The 20,172-nt window shown below is 44.7% G+C and overlaps 1 protein-coding gene across 1 annotated transcript in view; it reads right to left on the reverse strand.

Moving 5' to 3' along the window:
• The window catches only part of LOC310988023 (genetic suppressor element 1-like), a gene marked incomplete at both ends in the record, with an annotated part of 37,317 nt that extends 29,090 nt beyond the window's left edge, over window positions 1–8,227 (reverse strand). The window contains one exon of the mRNA XM_083974506.1: window positions 8,191–8,227. Within this exon, the coding sequence (XP_083830632.1) occupies window positions 8,191–8,227 (37 nt within the window). The remainder of the gene's footprint in view (window positions 1–8,190) is intronic.
• Window positions 8,228–20,172: the final 11,945 nt, after the last annotated feature.

Consider the following 20,172-nt stretch of genomic DNA (forward strand, 5'->3'; position numbering starts at 1 on the left):
ATCCGAACTTCAACTGCAAATTCATAATGAACATACATGCATATCCACTGATCACTGAGATTCACTGTTGTTTAACTTGTTTTTTTTTATGATATATCTGTCTTTTTAAATGTTGCACTGTCTCAGAAGAAATTTCATGAAAGGCAGTCTAATCTATTCTATTCTATTCATAACAAAATGTGAAAAAAAGTGTTGGCGTCTGAAAACTTGATTTTGTTCATTTTGCAGCTTCCCTTTTATTGTTCTTATGCAATTACACGTGTCTTCAATCTGTTGAAGAAAATGAATCAAATTCTGCTTCTCTGCATTTGTGAAGATTGTAATCACATGACTGGACTCCTCTCTGTCACATCTGCAACCTGTTTTTCCACTGCAGACATGAACCCAGTCAAGCGTATATATGCAAAGTCTATATGTCCACTTCCAGCTGTATGATACAGAGGAATAAGACACATACAGGCTGTGGATATACAGGCAATACCTGTGTGTGGGATCAATTTGTTGTTTTTGTTTCCTTTAATTTGTAGACAATAAAAAACTGACTATTTGATGTGTGGCAGGTCCTTTCTCCATTTTAGAAGTGTATATACATGTGTTTGGGTGTTTGGTTTGTAGAAGGGACTGTCTCATGGGGACAACCTCAAAAGAGGAAACTAAATCAAGCATTACATTAAAACGGAAGACATCAGGAACTTGTGGGCGAACTCTTCAACAGATTAAACATGCAGACAATCACACATCGCTTTCTTTCATCCTTTTTCCTCTTTACATTTCCTCTTTCTTCTAATTCTCCTCCTCCTCTCAGCCATCACTCTCACCATATGCTCTTTCCTGCACCTTCCTCTCAAATGCCCTCATTCCTTCATCCCTCCTTCTCTCCTTTCTCTCTCCCCTTATCCCTCTCTTTCACCTCATTTTCTCACCTCTTCCTCTCCTCCATCTCTCTCTCTCTCTACATCGCTCGCTCTCTTGTAATGTTCCTCCTCCTCCTCCTCCTCTCCCTCCAGATGGCAGAGAGTAGCAGCTTGCTGTGGTCAGGCCAATTATTTACATAATTATGATCTCCCACTTAACCACATGATCCCTTACCTGGGCGTGGGCAATTAAAGCCAGCATCATTATGCAGATTATGCAAATACAGTCAGAAGCAGAACAAGGTGGCCAGAGATCACACATGAGCAAACACGTGCCCTGTAACTGTGCCCTCCCTGTGTGTGTGTATGTGTGTGTGTATGTGGGTTAGGGTGAGTGGGTGCACTGTTTATGTGTGCAACAGAATGTGGGACATGTTTGGGACCTTTTTTCTGATGTGTTAATCATATTAACTGTTTTTCTTTGTGTCACTATATGTCAATAAGAAAGTCTAAATGACACCAGTCTGTCTGCACACGTCCCTTCATATATATAGGCTGCGATCAGCATTACACAAAATCTGTCCTAATTGAATTGACCTGAATTAAAGGGTCGGTTTGATCGAACAGTTTGTCTTGCAGAAACAATGTTGTGATTAGCCTCGACACCGTGAATTCAGAGTAATGTAATTGAAACACATCTCTCCTAAATCTGGTCTACTCATATCCCAAGGTGAGAGTGTGTTGATCAATAGTTCAAGTATCTGTACTTCCGACAATAACTCTTGTTTTAGGTATTACTGTAAAGAATTGCATCAATAGGATAAACAGCAAAAAGATCAAGTTTAGCACACAGACACTGTTCTTGGTGCAGGTTCACCATGTTACCAAAGTGTCTCTATCATTAAAATCCATCCTGCATGTATATTATGGAGTAATAAACACATATTGAATATGGTGATTACTGTAAACTTATTCGGGTGCAGTTAGTTACTGTAATAACAATAATAAGTGAAAAAGCATTTACTTCCCCTCTCCCACATTATTTTATACAAGATAGATGATGATGAGAGTTTTCATAAATTTCTGCAAAAAAGTGAGGTCAGTACAGTAACCACAATATTGTGTCTCATGAGTTTACAGTAACAAGCACTAACAAGAATTTCCAGACAAATTATCTGCATGGGTCCAGAGGGCGAGGCAAGAAGTGAGTCGCTTTCTTGGAAAAACCTTCAATGAACTGACCCTTGAAAATCACACTGTGTCTGTGGAGGTTACATGTTTTAGAAAAAAGATCAGCTGGGCTCTGCCGACGCTGAGACCAAATTAGATGCACAGAGAGGAGGAGAGGAGTAAATGAGATGAAGAGGAGAGGGCAGGAAGCTGCCCAGTGTGTGTGTGTGTGTGTGTGTGTGTAGTCATATGTGAAAGTTCACAGAGGACCTGCTAACATGGTGTGGCCAGGTGGCAGACAGAGCCGTGCCCCTGGGTAATCAACAGGCTCTTCAGTGAAGCGACGTCAGTGTGTGTGTGTGTGTGTGTGTGTGTGTGTGTGTGTGTGTGTGTGTGTGTGTGTGTGTGTGTGTGTGTGTGCCCTATCCCTCTCGGCTGGAGCACTGTGGGACCGAGGCAAACACACATCAGCATTATAAAGCATACATGCCCTGTCTGACAGTAACTGCCATCTAGCTGCTGCTAACCAGCTCTCCAGCCCAGAGTAGAGGCCCCTCCTACACACACACACACACACACACACACACACACACACACACACACACACATTATATACACACACACATATGCACCCAAACTCACGACACATACACGCACACATACACACTGACACATTCAATCAATTATGTTTTGACACGGTTCATGAACATGCAGATGGTGCAGGACCAGCAGGGGCAGAGGACTATTTGACTACTCTCTCTCTCTCTCTCTCTCTCTCTCTCTCTCTCTCTCTCTCTCTCTCTCTCTCTCTCTCTCTCTCTCTCTCTGTGTGTGTGTGTGTGTTTCACTCCATCCTGCAGATGTGTATATGTTTGCCTCTGTGTGTGTATGTGTGTGCTTGTTAAGGAGTCCACCTCCCTGTAAAAAGATATTAATGCCGGCAAATTTTAGCTGCTGTATTTTCATTTGGCTAATCCTCTTGCCATCTGCTCGTTATCATACTCCGAGCTGCTTATTACAGTTTTATTCTGCTATGTTTGTTGTGTGTGCGCGCACTCAGAGCATGTGCGTGTCTGTTTGTGCGCATGTATATGTTTGAGTGTGTGTGTGTGTGTGTGTAAGTGAATGAGCTACCAGGAGTTGTCGTTATCACCTCGGGTCAAAATCTGTTGGCATTTATCCCAATCTCCTCAGCTCAGTGAGCATGGCAGACTGCATGTACACGTCTGCCTGTGTGTGTGCGTGTGTGTATGTGTGTGTGTTTGTGTGTGTGTGTGTGTGTGTGTTTGCATGTTAGATCTCACATCAAAGCTTTCTGCCTGCTCTAAATGAATGTAAACATCACAGAGCAGGCATGTTTTCCTGTGTGTGTATGTGTGAATGTGTGCGCACACGCGTGCAATGCAGCGCCTGTGTGCTTTAAGTGAGTCCTCTGTTAATTAAGAGCTCATTAGTGACACCAGCTCTTTGACCAATTAGGATGGCTTGCTTACTTGCTCACTTGTTTGTTTTCTGGTTGAGACATTACCAAACACGTTGTTTTATTCATTCCTTTTCTTTTACACCCTTCTTTGGGTTTATTTTCACCCTCTCTGGAGAATAGGAAACATAAAAAATAGATTATGGTTGGTTTTGCACTTTATTCTTGCTTTTTTTTTTTCTTGGCAAGAGAAAATCGCCCAGCTCCCATATGATGTTTGTGTGTTTGTATAATTGTGCATGTGTGAGTGTGTGTGTGTAAGTGTTGTTGTTGTTTTTTTATCTCCTCTGTGTTATCAAGCCGTTGTCATGGTCTTTTATTCATCTCATTAATAACAGTGCCCTTGAGGTGGAGCTCTGTGACCCTGTTTTCATCAGCACACACTAGTGAGCACAAACACGCACACACATGGTTACACACACAGATACACACACACACACACACACACACACACACACACACACACGTACACACACAATTAACAGCAAAGGGGAGCCTGACAGCAGCTTCCTTTGAGGCTGCACCCATCTCAGCCTCCTACATGAATACACAAAGACGCTCTCTCACACATACACACACACACACACACACATACATACATACAGAATAAAAATAAAGCCAAAACACACTCCTATGTGTGCGCGCCAGCAGCTCCTCCACCCACTAAAACATAAACATATGTATACGTTTTAGTTACACACAGCATCTCGTGGCCCACTTGAAACGGAGACTCGGAGGCAGAGATTAGATTCTGCCTCACACACGGCACAGGGCCCACCTACCATCTGAACCAAGGTGAAGTGAAAAACAAGGAGGAGGAAGCAGAAGAAAGGTTGACTGACGCTTTGAGAGGCAGGAGTCAAATTATGGGATACTGATCCACCACCAGGGCATCCTCAATCTATCATTACGGGCTCTCGGGACCCAGTTTCAGTCTGTCTGTACTATAAAACAACCAACTGGATATCATCAGTATTTAAATACAGTTTGAAGTAAGCTATTTGTATTTCTTTAATTACAGTAATGAATTATTTTCTGCCATTTCCAATCTTATTTTTGTCTTCTTCCATGTAGCTCTCTGGATGAAAGACAGTTTCACCCACTATACCACAACATTCACAAATATAAATACTGCAATGCATGACAAATATTTGGAGTGAAGTTATCAAATGTCACACTGACAGTACAGGGGCCTGAGGCTGAGTGAGAAGTGTGTGTGTTGCAAAATGTATGTGTGAGTGTGTGTGCGTTCATGTGACATCTGCCATAAATCACAAGCTACAGTGTCCTTGTAGCTCTAACACGTATCATGGAAATCAATGCAGAGGTCAAGTCGAACAGAGCTACCCAGCCCCCGAAAATACCACAGCAGCCAATAAATATGGCAGGCTAATACACACGTCAACAACCTGGCTTTCTCACCCTATCGACTCGCCACGGATAATGCGTGTACGTGTGTGTGCGCGTGTGAGTGAATGAATACACGGACAAATTAAACACAAATGTCACAGAAGTGTGTGTTGTATCTTCATGGAGACATTTCAGCTGGGTTTGACCTGGTGCTACTGTAAGAACTGGAGATGAACTGTCCCAGAGATGTTCTTTATTTTTCTTATTGTCAACAAATCCCATAAAAAAAGGACCAAAAACCAACAACGGATTGTTCCTACTTACAAGTATTGTCTGTGCAGCCGAAGCCTGAAGAAGCTTATTCCTCTGGTGCCATAGAGCTCCATTGTGCTCCAGTGAAAACATCAGTGAGCCACTCTGTTGTAGTGAATAACATATTCCTTCATTATGACGAACACGGACAACGTGCTTCATTTAAATGTGTGACTCGTTTTTACATAGATTTACATTTTCAGATTTAACAAATGGGTTTAAGCCTGAGAACCACAGACAGAGTGAAGAAAATTGAAACACACTGTTGGTTTTGGTCTTGAGATTTGTTGACAGCAAGAAAATGTAGAATATCACCAGCCTTATTCTTTATATGATTTTTTTTAAAAGGTGGTTTTGTTTATTCCGTGATATGCAAACTCAAAAAAAACATTGATGCTCCTTCTGCTGTGGATGTAAAGACATTTTTTAATTGTGTTTGACTGACTGGAAATGGTAAACTGCATCAATGTGTGTGGCACATGTCATCAGAGTGGCAGGGAGTGGAAGATAGCAAAATGCCACTTTCTTCTTTTCCTTATGATACAATGTTAAGGTCATGCCATGGTATGCTCTCTGTAACAATGTGTGAATGTAGCACGCACACACACACACACACACACACACATCCTCACTGTCACTGTCACCATCATGTCTTCTGTCTCACACTTTTTTTTTCTCTTTTGCCGTTGATGGTTTTATGAAAGATTTTCATGTAGATAATATGTATCATTAACCTGATTTTCTATTGTTGTCTCTAATCTCCATTCCTCTCTCATCCTTACTCTGCTCCACTCCTACCCTGACTAATCACACAGTAATCGCTCCACACTGCGCACACACACACACACACACACACACGCACACACAGAAACACACACACATCCTTTACCCCTCACCCCCCTACATTGTCAAATGATCATTGAGGAGCAAGTGTGTGGCTGACAGTCTCCACAGCAACGGCAGTTAGGACCAGGAGGGGGGCTGGGGCATCTTCCAGTGTGTGAATGATGAGAGCACACACACACACGCACACACACACACACACACACACACACACACATGAAAACATACCCATATAAACACACACAGCGCAGACAGGTGCAAACACACACACATACACACACATATATATGAAGGTGCCAGCCATGACAAGAAACCATTTACACACATGCACAGTAACACAGTAACACAGTCAAGTTCACACGCGCACGCACACACACACACACACACACACACACACACACACACACACACACACACACACACACTACACAGACATTAAGCGAGACCTAGGAATCTGAAAGAAAGAGGATGAAAGCGAGAGTGGAGAGGGGGAGGGGGGAGGGATGAGAGGGGGAGGGTGGTGGTGGTGGTGGAGGGGTTGTTGCTTCCTGAAGAGATTTTCTTCTTCCTCTCTCGTTGACATGCACACATAGATAGAGAACACACACACACACACACACACACACACACACACACACACACACACACACACACACACACAGAGAGAGATATACAAACAATGACAAGGCACCACATAATCACTCTCATTCAATCATTTATGAAAGCAGATGTATAATTCAAAAAGCAGCATGAAAGATTCACAAGGCAAAGAACATTGTTTAATCTGCCCTCCGCCCTCTAATTTTCCCCATCAATCCCTCCTTCCCTGCTTCTCTCTCGCACTCTCTCTCTCGCTCTCTCTCTCTTCACCTCTTGCCACAGCAGGGTTTTTAATCATTGACCACCGTCTGGCCCAGACAACTAAGAGGTCGGAGATCAGGGTCAGAGGTCGGAGAGGGGGACACACACGCCGTGAAGGTCTGACTCTGAGTGAACGCTTCTGTTTCAGACATTACAATTCACACCTTTTCCTTTACTTTTTAACATTTTACACACCTTTTTTTTACCATGCTCCCCCCCCCCTCTCTCTCTCTCCCTTTCTCACATCACAGATTCACTGACCCTCCCCCTCCCCCCTCTTCCTCCTGCTCCTCCTCCCTTTCTCTTTTCGACGTCATCCTGTCATCCAGCCATCAGCCATGTTTAAGCACCTTTCTCAGGTAACCTCACACCTGTCTCCACACTGACACCAGCCGCTCTCGCTCTCTCTCACGTGTCACACAACTGCAGACAATAGACGTTCTTGCTGTTTAACTAACAGGAAGCAGATGCAGACCAACATTTATTTATTAATTGACAATTATTTTATTCATTATGATTTATTTAGTAAAAATGTCAGAAAACAGTCTTTAAAAAATGCTTAAGTTCGTGTATTCAGACCAACATTTAAAAACTCACATATATTTAATTTACTGTAAGAGCAGAAGATATATATATATAAAAAAAATGTAATGATAGTTTTTGCATTTTTGCTTAAAATTACTTATATAATTGTTTATCAGAAGAGTTTCTTTTTAATTTTCTGTGGAACAGTTAATTGTTTCAGCTTGTTTTGTAATTTTTCTCCATTCCCCTCCAGTTCAGGCCATAATTCAATCAATTAAAAATAATGAACAAGCAATTAACTATTGCTTTGCTATTACAGCAATAGAAAATTCAGGTGTGCGCACAGACACTGTGGTCTACATTGTAGAAAAATTGTAGAAAAAACACAACTAAATGAGTCAACATAATAAGCACATGTTTCCTGAATGAAATAGAAATGTTCCTGAGATATACGAGCAATAACAGTTGCTGAGAAAATCTTGGCACCGAGTCTGAATGTTTTTAAAATGATGAAATTGATAAAAATTTAACAACAAAAACATTACTGAGCACAGCGGCTGCAGTTTCCTCAACTATTACTGAAGCACAGGATAACTCTCTGCACCTGTCAGCAGACAGTAAATCAATGTGACATCACTCAAGCCATTAATTCTGCCTTGAAAGAATGATTGAATGAAAGGGAAATTGACTCTGCAGCCATGTGTCCAGCGTACAGCAGCTGATACAGTTTGACAGAACGAGGAATACCAGCACAGAGTGAAGAGTGAAATCCTGAATAAGAGCCGGTCTTCTTACCTGGGAGGTAGAAGTGTGGAGTCTTTAATCCAAACATGGTCCTGGATCAGTCCTCCACTGTCTCAGAGAAGAAGAGTCTGGGGTAGAGGAAGCGGGGAGGGGGCGGGCGGGGGGGACGGGGCTGTGGTCAGCCGGGTTAAGGAGCTCGTTGTTGGTGTAAGTCATCAGACGGCTCCCTCCCTCCCTCCCTCTCCTTCTCTCTCCTTCTCTCTCCTTCTCTCTCTCTCTCTCTCTCTCTGGGCCCTGCGGGTGCACGGAGGGAGGAGGGGGAGAGGTCAGCTGTCTGTCTACCTCCCTCCCCTCCTCTTCACCCTGCTTACAGAGAAAAGACAGGTGGAGGGATCTGAGAAACCCAGAGAAGGAGAAGAGGAAAAAGAAGAGGAGGAGGTGGTGGAGGAAGAGAGAGAGTGACAGACAAGAGAGGGGAGAAAATACTCCACCAGCTGAAGATGGGTGACAGTGTGCTCATGCCATCTCTTAGTGAGGAGATCTTCGGGGAGGGAGAGCCTCTGAGAGAGTTGGTGGGAGGGTGACAGGAAGGATAGAGAGTAGGGAGTGAGAGAAAGAGAGGAGAGAGAGAGAGTAGAGTCTTCAGCTGGCGTCCTTTTCTTTCTTTTTTTTTAGTCCTGCGCTTTGTAATCCCTTCCTTGTTATTCATTCAGCGGCCTCTTGCTCGTTTGCTGTATAATGATCTGTTTTTCTCTGCCTCTGTTCTTTTCTGTCTCTACTCCTGCTTTATCCTGCCTCCTTTGCCTCAGTCCCACCACTGACTGCTCAGCTCAGCGTGCACAGAGGAGGAGGAGGAGAGAGGAGGAGGAGGAGGAGGAGGAGGAGGAGGAAAGAGGAGGAGGGAGGGAGGGAAGCATGGAGAGAAAAGAGGGAGGGTGGGAGGAAGGGAAAAAAAAGGAGGGGAGGAGAATCATAAGACGGATGAGTGAGGGAGAGATGAATGAGTTTATGAGAGTGTGGCGCGCACACGTGCCTCTGTGTGTGCGTGAAATATGAAGAGGAGAGGAAGGATGATTTGTCTGTGTGTGCGTGTGTGTGTGTGTGTGTGTGTGAGTAAAAAGAGACTGAGAGAAAGAGAAGGAGGGAGGAAGAGAGGAGAGAGGGTGTTGATGCAGTTCTCATTATCAGTAGATTGGACTGGTGCCTGAGTGACAGCTGATTCATCATGGGAGAGAGAGAGGAAGGGAGAGTGAAGGAGAGGAAAAAGTGTGTGTGTGTGTGTGTGTGTGTGTGTGTGTGTGTGTGTGTGTGTGTGTGTGTGTGTGTGTGTGTGTGTGTGTGTGTGTGTGTGTGTGTGTGTGTGTGTGTGTGTGTGTGTGTGTGTGTGTGTGTGTGTGTTTAGAGCAGGGAGGGAGGGTTGAAACCTGCCCTTAAGCATCTGCTTCATTCAGATCTCCTTTTCCTCTGCTCTCTTTCCTCCTCTCTTCTTTTTCAGCCTCCAGTCTTCAAAAAAAAAAAGGCAAAACACAGTCTGCTGTTTTGGATCGCAGACACACTGGTGCATGCGATGATGTGACCAGCATAACCGTATCCTACACACACACACACACACACACATATATATCACCCCAAAACCGGTCACATGCTCCCATTGATTAGACAGGCCTAATATGTCTGACACATCACGTTAGCTCGGCTTTCCATCAATTACTGTCCACTCTTGGCGAGCTAACGTCCCATCTACTGTCACTGAGACCTAGTTCTATCACAGCCACATATCACATCACGGCCCACACACACACACACACACACACACACACACACACACACACACACACACACACACACACACACACACACACACACACACACACACACACACAGTGTTAAACCTCGGGATGATCATGCCATTAGGAGGTGGTTATTCGAGGTGGTTCTGTGGTGTTCTGCTCGTCAGCAGCGGTGCCGCTCTGGGCCGCCTTTGCGCCGCTTTTGGTTTCGGTGTGTGTGTGTGTGTGTGTGTGTGTGTGTGTGTGTGTGTGTGTGTGTGTGTGTGTGTGTGTGTGTGTGTGTGTGTGTGTGTGTGTGTGTGTGTGTGTGTGTGTGTGTGTCCACAGTGGCCTGGAGGAACCTGGGCAGTCTATCACTGTCTCCATCTCTGCACAGTATCCTTGGTTTCTCTCTGTCACTTCCCCTCTCACACTCACACACACACATGGTGCATGCAACCACAAAACTGCACGGTGTCTGCTTCGCTGCTCCTGCACACACATATAAGAATGTAGATGTTTAATTGTACAATTAAATATGGAGTATATGCTATTGGGAAGGACCATAGACACACCCCATGAGGAAAATGACGACTATTTGCTCAGGGTGCTGCGTATAACTGCTCTAAAACAAATCACCAGAAACTGGCTTCAGAAAACCCAGCCAACAATAGAAAAATGGAGGGATACCATTCAACAGGTACATCAAATGGAGTTTGTAACATATAAAATGAGGGGTAACCTCAGACTATATGAGATAAGATGGGCCAAGTGGTCAACCTACTACAATTGATTTAATCATCATAATTTTGTTGTTGTAACTGTGATTATCCTGCTCGTTGTAATTTTTCTTTTTTTTTCTTTTTTTTTTAATGCTTATTTATTATTTATTTTCTGAGTGTCTGTCTATGTGATTGTTGATGTCATATGTTTTTTTTTAGTTTTGCTTTGTTTTCTCTTTTTCCTCTTCTTTTTCTATGTGTATGATGTTGTGACTGTTATGTTGTCTATGTCTCGTGACCTTCTTTCATGTGTACATGTAAATGTACAGACACGTGGTGACTTTAAAAATAAAGTAAAAAAAAAATGAAAAAAAAAAAAAAGAATGTAGATGTTATTAAAATGAACACTGTATTTTCCTGCCCCAGTCTCTCCACGATTTCTTCTTTCATTTTCCTTCTTCTCTTCTTTCGTTTCCTCTCTCTCTCTCTCTCTCTCTCTCCTCTTCTTCTCTTGTGAGCTGTGAGGGGGAAGTTTGCTGGTGATAAGATTGATCGTGAGGGTCTCAAAGAGCTATCTATAACCCAGTCTGTCACCGCTGAATCAATGAAGAGAGATTGCTGCAGGACACACTGTATACAACACAAGCACACACGTGCACACAAACAGATACAGACACTTACGTTCACACAACACACACACACGCACACGGACAAGGACGCAGGCATTAGGCATGCAAGCCAGCAGGCAGACCCTCACACACACACACACACACACACACACACACACTGATCAACAGCTGTGAGACCAGTTGTGAAACATCAGCCAACCACAAACTGACAGTGGGGGCAGACTGGGGAGAGGAGATAAAGAAGAGTGAGGAAACAGCACAGAGGATGGAGAGGTGGTTGTGTGGTTGATAAGGGAACGAGGGAGTAGTGTGTGTATGTGTGTGTATATGTGTGTGTCTGTGTGTGTGTGTGTGTGATGGGAGAGGATGGTTGTCAGAAAATGATGCTGTCCGTAATGTTTTTTGTCAGTTTCTTGCCACTGGTCCTGAAACGGATGTGACTCTTATTTGCCTACTGTTCTGTATTATCAGCCCAAGATGCTGCATGCACACACACACACACACACACACACACACACTACATTTTACACACACAAACACAACCGGCAGCGCTCTGTAAACACCCCTGACCTCCAGGTCGCGACAGTCGAGACCCCTTTGGCCCCTGGGGGTCACGCTCTGCTGCACGGAGCAGGGTCGGCGAGGTCAAGAGAGGAGGAGGAGGAGGAGGAGGAGGAGGAGGTGGTGGAGGGCCGACAAACACACAGCACGATCTGTGATGATTACAGACAACAGCCAATAACGAGCGGCCACCTCTGACCTCATTGCCGTGGAAACGTGAGGGAATGCCTGTCACCGAGGGAGCAGTATAACTCAATCTATCTGCAAACAGTGACGGAGGAGAGGAAGGGGAGGAAGAAGGGGAAAAGAAAGGATGTGGAGGAGGAGGAGAAGGAGAAGAGGAGGAGGAGGGAGAGAGTTTAGTGATGTGGCTGGTGCAGAACAACAGTTTCAACCTTCCCACTGTGCTTCCCTCTCACTTATTGGAGCTCTTGTTCTGTCTTCAAAACAGACACTGGATGAAGATGAGCCCTCCCTCCCTCCCTCCCTCCTTCCACCCCGGCTCCCTCCTCTTCTGCTTTCTTCTCCTCCCTGGCTCCTTCACTATCATTTGCCTGTCAGATGCATGCTGTGGCAGAATAAGAGCTGACACCCTGGTCCCAGCAGCAACCAGGGGCTGCCATCAGCACTTAAACATTTTCTCTCTCTCCCTCTCTCTGCTACCTCCCCCTTCTCTCCCCCTGCGCCCATGCAGCACTCTAACTGCTGACAAGGAACACAGAGAATATGACAAATAAAGGGGGAGAAAAGGGGGGAGACATAGAAGGAGCCCTCCTCCATCTTGCTGTTGTTCCCTCTCTGCCTACACTTCTTGTTTTCTCTACTCCCCCCCTCAAGTCCTCCTTCCTCCCAGCGAGGTCACGACCCCGAGTGAGTGAGCCTCATTACCCAGTCACTCTGTATCCACTCACATAGGAGGAGGAGGAGGAGGAGGAGGAGGAGGAGGAGGGGGGGGGGGGGGTTTACCAACCATATGTGTGTGTGTGTGTGTGTGTGTGTGTGTACATGACGGGAGGAGCCGTAAATATATTTGTCATTCCTGAAGTCAGCCGGCCAGTTTGAGGAAAAACTGAGTCAAAGAGACAACGGAACAACAGAAGACGAGACGTCATCGCGGAGAGGAGTGAAAAGATTAAAAGGCAGTGAATCAAGGATGGGTATAGAGCAGATGAGGGGCTGAGCTGGGGGGAGGGGGTAGAGGGGGGTGAAGGGTGGAGGGGTTTTGGGCTTGCGTCAAAGTTAATTGTCAGCAGAAGTCATTATGCACATATTGTATAGAGAGAAACCAGAGGACACCTCTTTCAACAGATCCCTTCTCATCATCCCTCCTCTCCCTCTCTTCATCGGCTTCTGGGTGTCGTCCACACCATCCCAGATTTAATTGGACACCGTCGGGTTCACTGTGACCTCAGGAGTGAGAGAGAGAGAGAGAGAGAGAGAGAGAGAGAGAGAGAGAGAGAGAGAGAGAGAGAGAGAGAGAGAGAGAGAGAGAGGGGAAAATAAGTTAGAATAGATGGGATATGAAACCGAATCCCCTGTTATGTTAGTCTGTTACAGAAACACTTACAAATGATCCAGAAGGCAGCAGCATCACAGAACCGTCTCCTCTCAGCCAAACCTATGACGTGCAGTAATAACACCCTAAACTGTAAGCTTACTGAGGTTTGGGAGAGCCAGGCCAGCTTGGTTTGTGTGTCTTTGTCTGTGTGGTGAGTTGCTGGCACACGTGTGATGCTGTCGGGCTCCATATGTGTGCAGGCAAATGAGCATGAAATGGGAAAGAAGAGGAGCGAACTCCCATCAGAAAGAAAAAAATCTACTCTGGACTCAGGCTGTCTGGTGCCTGTCTGCCCACGAAGTTATCCTAAACACGCCATTCATGCACGCTCACATAGACATAGTGTATTATCAGTGTGGCCTAGTGAAGCCCTGAATCAGCACACACACACACACACACACACACACACACACACACACACACACACACACACACACACACACACACACACACACACACACACACACACACACACACACACACACACACACACAAACACACACATACCCACACCAGGCTGACGTTGTCCCACCACAGCATGCAGACCTGCATAAATCACGACTGTTAATGGGCCTGAGCCACAGGGCTTCACTGTACTTCCCCACCTTCAAACACCCCCCCTTCTCTCTCTCTCTCTCTCTCTCTCTCTCTCTCTCTCTCTCTCTTTCCCCTGTCCATCTGCCCCTGTCCATTTGCAAGTATGAGCAGAGCACAGCGACACACATACTGAGTGGGAAATTAGCCTGCTGCTTTGACATTCATCTTCTGTCTGTCTGTCTGTCTCTCAGTCTGTCTCTCTGTCTGTCCATCCGTCTCTCTGTCTATCAATATATGGGAGATTAAAAGACAGAAGTCTGATTAAATCAGTGAATGATGAATGTGGCCCCACAGGGCACGTGTGTGTGATCATTGAGCGGTTTTATGAGTATGAAAATGATGTGATTCCCGCGCTGTGGCCTTTGCCGTCACCAGATTTCAGCTCAGTTAAACAGCTATGGGCAAATTTGGAGATGTGTCAAACACCCCAGCACCGTCCTCAAAACAGCAGATGAGGGAATATCTTTTGGAAAAATTGAGTTTCATCCTCGCCCCAGTGGCTTGTGGGTGGGTGCTCAACACAGACTGAGACATACAACATAAGGATTTAGTGATTGAGCATTGGACTTCCAAGAGACTAGGGTCCACGCACTGGCAAGACTATGGTGTTATGATACGTTCCCAAAAGAAAGGATGATAATACGATATGTTGTGATGTATTGGGATAGTGGAAGCAAGGCGAGATATCACAATTTTTTTCTCTCCAAAACATCTATTTTTAGAAAAGCTCTTTATAAAGAATGTTGAATGAACAAAAATGAAAACAGTTTATTCTGATGTATTCAGAGCCAGAACAGTTGGATCTGTTTTTGTGTTTCATAGTTCTTATAACATCCTACATCATAGTAAATGCTTTTTGCTCAAAAGTGTGAACAGGAAAGCTCAGAAATCAAATTAAGACATCGAATTTGTAAACAGTGTTATTAATATAATACACGGTCACTGCAACATCCAACATTATTTTTCACACAATCTGAACTGAATCTATCTGTGCTGTCCATCTGTCAACTTTCAAGTATAACATCACACTTGAGTGGGAAATTAGCCTGCTGCTGTGACATTGGTCTTCTTCAGTGTGTGTGTGTGTGTGTGTGTGTGTGTGTGTGTGTGTGATACGTGTTGCCTTTGTTTGGCCCTGCTCTGTCTGCCCAGATGGTAATATCTACTGATTATCTCTGTATGTATCTCCTCCTCCATCCTACAACCATAATGGGTCAGTCAGGTCCCACCCACTCCTTTGCCACCATCACCAGTGCCACGCTGATTACGCTCCCCTGGGAAACAAAACATACACTCCCACAGGCAGGATCACATCAGCAGAGCTCCCCAGGAGAGTTTTGAACTTCTCTCAGCACATTTCCCTGCCCTGGACTGACCACAAAGATGATCTCTGACCTCTGACCTGGCTCTTTGACCTCTAAACCCGCTCCTGTCGCCTCTGATCCCCTCTGACCTCACGGGATCATAAATCATTACCTCAGACACAGACTGAGCTTCAAATATTTACCTCTGATTTACACAAACAGTAGCAACATGCTCTTGTTGCTGAACATTGTCACTTGCAACATTATTATAAATCGTAACTAATGGAAAAATGAATGGAGGAATACTTTAATATTTAATTTTGAGGTTCACTGCGAGACACTACTATTATTACAGCAATTAAATATTCTAAACTCAAGGTTCACGCACTAGTTTTTTTCCAGAGCTTTGAACTTCATCCTCTGAAGCCTTTTCACTTAATAACAGTACAACACTTCAGTCACATTACTAGAGCTGAAGCAAATATTTGATCTGTCAAAAAATCAATCAGCAAACGTTTTGACTTTTTCAGTTAATTTTCATGAAAAAAAAACAAAGATTTCCAGGTTCCAGCTTCCCAAATAAGTCCATTTGATTTGATTTTCTTCTATTTTACATAATAATTAATGAAATATCTTTTGAGTGTTTTCTTTTCTCTTGACCAAATCGCTTTTTGATTATCTGGTTAATGTTCATCTCAGTTAAAGGCAATGTGGTCATACGAGAGTGTGACCTTGTGATTGTGTGTCATTTTCCCCACTGTTGTCTCTGTTGTCTTTATGCACCTCATCCATGTTAATCTCTGATTTGAAAGACAAGATTGAGGCTTGACTCCGGGAACAGGTAATGACTGGGGTGATTCAAAATTGCATAAAATAATAGTTTAATCACCATTGTAGTAATGTATTCCTAATAATATTACACTAGAGTGTGTAGCGCAGTGTGTCATCTTGACATGCATATTGCGTCCTTATTTTATTTATTTATCTTTTAACTCTTTAAGAACGGATCAATGATCGTTGTGGAGATACTAAATGTCCATCTCTATATTTTACTCCCACTGTTTATCAGTGACATTTACTGTACATTTTTCAACAGAGGTGGTATTGAGTGATGCATACTGCTGGTACAAATCACAACTCTGCCTTCTGGGATATCTGGCATACTGGTATGTTGTCACTTGTCAGTCAGCTGTCGCTCAACATCTAACATTGCCAAATTAAAACCTTGAGATGAGACAGAGGAGCAGTTTTTAAACATTTTATCAAGATAACCGATATTCAAATGGTTTTTATTGCACGGCTCTTGAGGGAAATCCTGGCAGTCAGCAGCACTAACTAACCAAATCAAGGATTATTGTAGCTCTGCTGCCAACGCACACACACACACACACACACACATGCACAGTCAGATGCTCTCACACCTTAACACACATCCACACACACACATGCACATTACCTGGGGGGTCTGAGCTCCCCCTCTACAGGCCTTCACCCCACATGCTCATCTCAATTAATCACCCAACAAAACAGATGTCAGGAACAAAGAAACGATCTCCAGGCCTGTGGGGGTAACGGGGGGGAGGAGGAGGGAGGTGTAAGCAGAAGGAGGGAGGAGAGAGAGAGAGAGAGAGAGAGAGGGGTGAGGGAGGCAGGAGGAGGCAAGGATGGCAGGAGAGATGGGAAGGAAGTGCCAGTGTATTTAGAGCTGGGTGGGTTTTATGAGGCAGGTGATTGGAGGGGCAGTTAGAGTGGGATGTGTTAGCGCTGTTAATGAGCTTCAAGCCCACAGCTACTGTTACTGTACCATACAAGATGAAACTGTAAAAGAGAAGGGAAAAAAAGAGAGAAAGAAGTCACGATGTAAGAGGGGGAGAGAGAGCGAGAGACGGCAAGAGAGTGAGAAAACAACAAAGCCCTGGAGATGAAAGACGGTCTACAAAACAATGGATACAAAATAATGCTCTGCGGTGTGCAGAAATAGAGCAAAGATTGAAAACCTGCCAAGATAAAGACAAACCCCCGCTTTTGAACTGTCACTTTGCTGCGATACTGTCAGAAAACAAATGGCAATCCTGACAGGTTTCAGCTGCTTTGAAAGAGACAGAATCATATTTTATTCACAAATGCATATTTTATGGCTTTTATAGCGAAAGATCGTAACTTGTTGTTGAGCACTGAATCCTTGAATCTTGTGTTAAATTATTGACATCTACATAATGTACAGATGGAAAGAGGGGAGAATTGCACAGGGAGGGGGGTGAAGGAAAGGAAATAGGAAGGAAAGGGGAGGGGAGGGAGGGTGGATGAAAAAGAGAGGGGGGGGAAGCTGCAGGGTGGTGGTGGGGAAACAGTAGGAGAACCCAAACCTCTACATTTTCATAACATTACACACTGTTGTTTTAACATGACGGTGAAAAACACACACAGTCTGAAGTCTGGACCCTACAGAGAAATCCATCAATCTGCATTATCTCTCCACTGCTTCTTTTCTTCCATCCACCCATCTATCTATCTGGAGCGGCAAGTCCTCTGTCTCTCTATCCGTCCGCCCATGGAGTGTGGACAGTGAGAGTTACGGCTCGCATCAATAACAGGCAGATAACAGCCCAGTCTTCATCCTTCAAGCACAGCCTTAAATCACATCAGCCCCGGAGGGAAGCAAATGAGGAGAGAGGAGGAGGAGGAGGAGGAGGAGAGGGGAGGAGAGGAGAGGAGAGGAGGGGTGGAAGCTTAGCAACAAATAAAGCAACACTACAACAGCAACAACAATAACAACAACCACAACAGTGCAGTGTTGGTAAAATACACACACAGTAGAGCAGCCAGCGATGCATTGAGGAGAGAGAGAGGGGGGGGGGGGGGGGGGGGGGGGGATTACAGGAACACATCAATTTATGCAGCATAAAAAACAAGGCTCGGTGTTGTAACTGAGAGTTCACAAGCTGAGCAACACGCTGAGGGAGGAGAGAAAAGGAGACAAGATGACTGAGTGTGTGTTTGTGTGTGTATTTGCATATGAGTCACTGCCCATCTTCAAGCCCTTTTTTTTCTGTAAGTTTGTACGTCAGCAGCGTTTTACCGAGCTGCAGCAGCACACTACAGGAGAAAGTGGTTAATGAAGCGCTGCATCCCACTGGCATACATTGATCCAGAGCACATTGGGAAACACTGACCCCAGCTGTAGGTATTGAATTAACACACACACACACACAAACACACACAAACACACACACACACACACGTTTTAAAGGATACTTCTGGTGTAGTTAACATGGATCTAATTTATCCAGGTTGGACATTGTTCCTGCTGGTGATAATGGTAACACTGAGCTCAAGTGAACATGTGAACAAAGTGCAATAGCTACAAAATAAGGGCCATAAAAAAATGGTTGAAGGTCAAGAAAGAGACAGGATGCGGCTGATTCTTCTGAGTTGTTTTCTCAGCAGAATCCACTGTCTCGTCCTCTGAGGTTGTTGCCTTTTTCTTTTGTTACCCCACTCCCTTCAACCACTTCTCTGTGTAATGTTGACTCCTGGGGGAAATTAACTGGAGAACCTGTCATATTATTCTCTTTCTTTTTGTTGCTGGAGCCATAACTGTGTTGTCCTGAGTCATTTTCTGTCCAAGTATCTCTGTGTTTTCTTCCTCACATATGACTGTCCTCAGCTTAGCATTATTAGAGGCCATATATTTCCCAGATCTTCTTCTCCATTCACCTTATCTCAGCTTGACTCTATCTGCTCTTTTTTTTTTTTTGCCACATTAGCAATGTGACTATATACTTTTAAATCTGTGTTACTTTGGTACACACAATGTTATCTTATCCTGAAAAGTCAAACCTGTAAGAATGAGGCCTTAAACACTGAGAAGAATAGACAGAACCTTCCTCTGAGCGAAGACCTTCCTCTTTCCAGCTCAGGATTTGACTGATCACACTCTTCTTTCTTTCACCCCCCGGCATATTGACTTAATTCATTCCCTCCATCCTTTGTGCCTCCATCTTCATCTTCCCTTTCTTTTCTCCTTTTGCTCTGTCACTCAAACACACACACACATCAACGCCTCGACATTTCAATCCACAGCTCGCTCATTGCTCCTCATTTGTCATTTTTGTCTACCCCCCCCCCATCTCTTTCGCTCCCTCTTTCTTTCTCTCTATCGACATAATGGTTCAGTGACACTTGTCTTTTCACTTAAACGTCATACCATCAGAAGGACGACACACCCACAGACATACATACACAGGAGAGAGTTGTTGGGGGGGGGGGTTGTACAGAGTAACGGGAGGTCTGGTTTAATCCCCACTCTACAGTAAACAGTGTGTGTGACCTGCTTTGAGCCGCGGTCAGAGGTCAGGCGGTGTTGCGACTGACTCCCTCGGTGTCCTCTGCGCTGCCTGGGTCACACATCCTTCACAGACAGCTGCCGTCCATACTGCCCCCATGCTCTGAAGCATGGATCAGAACAGCTAAAGAGATTTAAAGGGATTACTCCACTCTGCTCACACACACACACAGCTTTACTCACAAACGTGCACTGGCACATACAGCGTGCACACACACACACACACACACACACACACCTCGTAGACATAGAAAGGCTTGTGCACTGCCACATCACTGCATTACCAGTGTTTATTCCCCATCAGTGTTCGATGATGTCACCGTGTCCGGCCACATCGTAGCTGACCTCTTGACCTTTGTGCTTCATTCAGCACCTGCTGACCCTGTTCACTGATGAGGTCAGAGGTCACCAAGGACCGCCCAGGCACACTCCCAGATGGAGCCCTTTTAGCAGCAGGGACAACACCTGTTACAACACACACATACACACACACACACAGTGAGCAGCAGCATCCCTGTCCAGTCACAGAAATATTCTGCTCAGAGTGA

Source organism: Trachurus trachurus, assembly GCF_905171665.1.
Source record: "Trachurus trachurus genome assembly, chromosome: 6".
Lineage (NCBI taxonomy): Eukaryota > Metazoa > Chordata > Actinopteri > Carangiformes > Carangidae > Trachurus > Trachurus trachurus.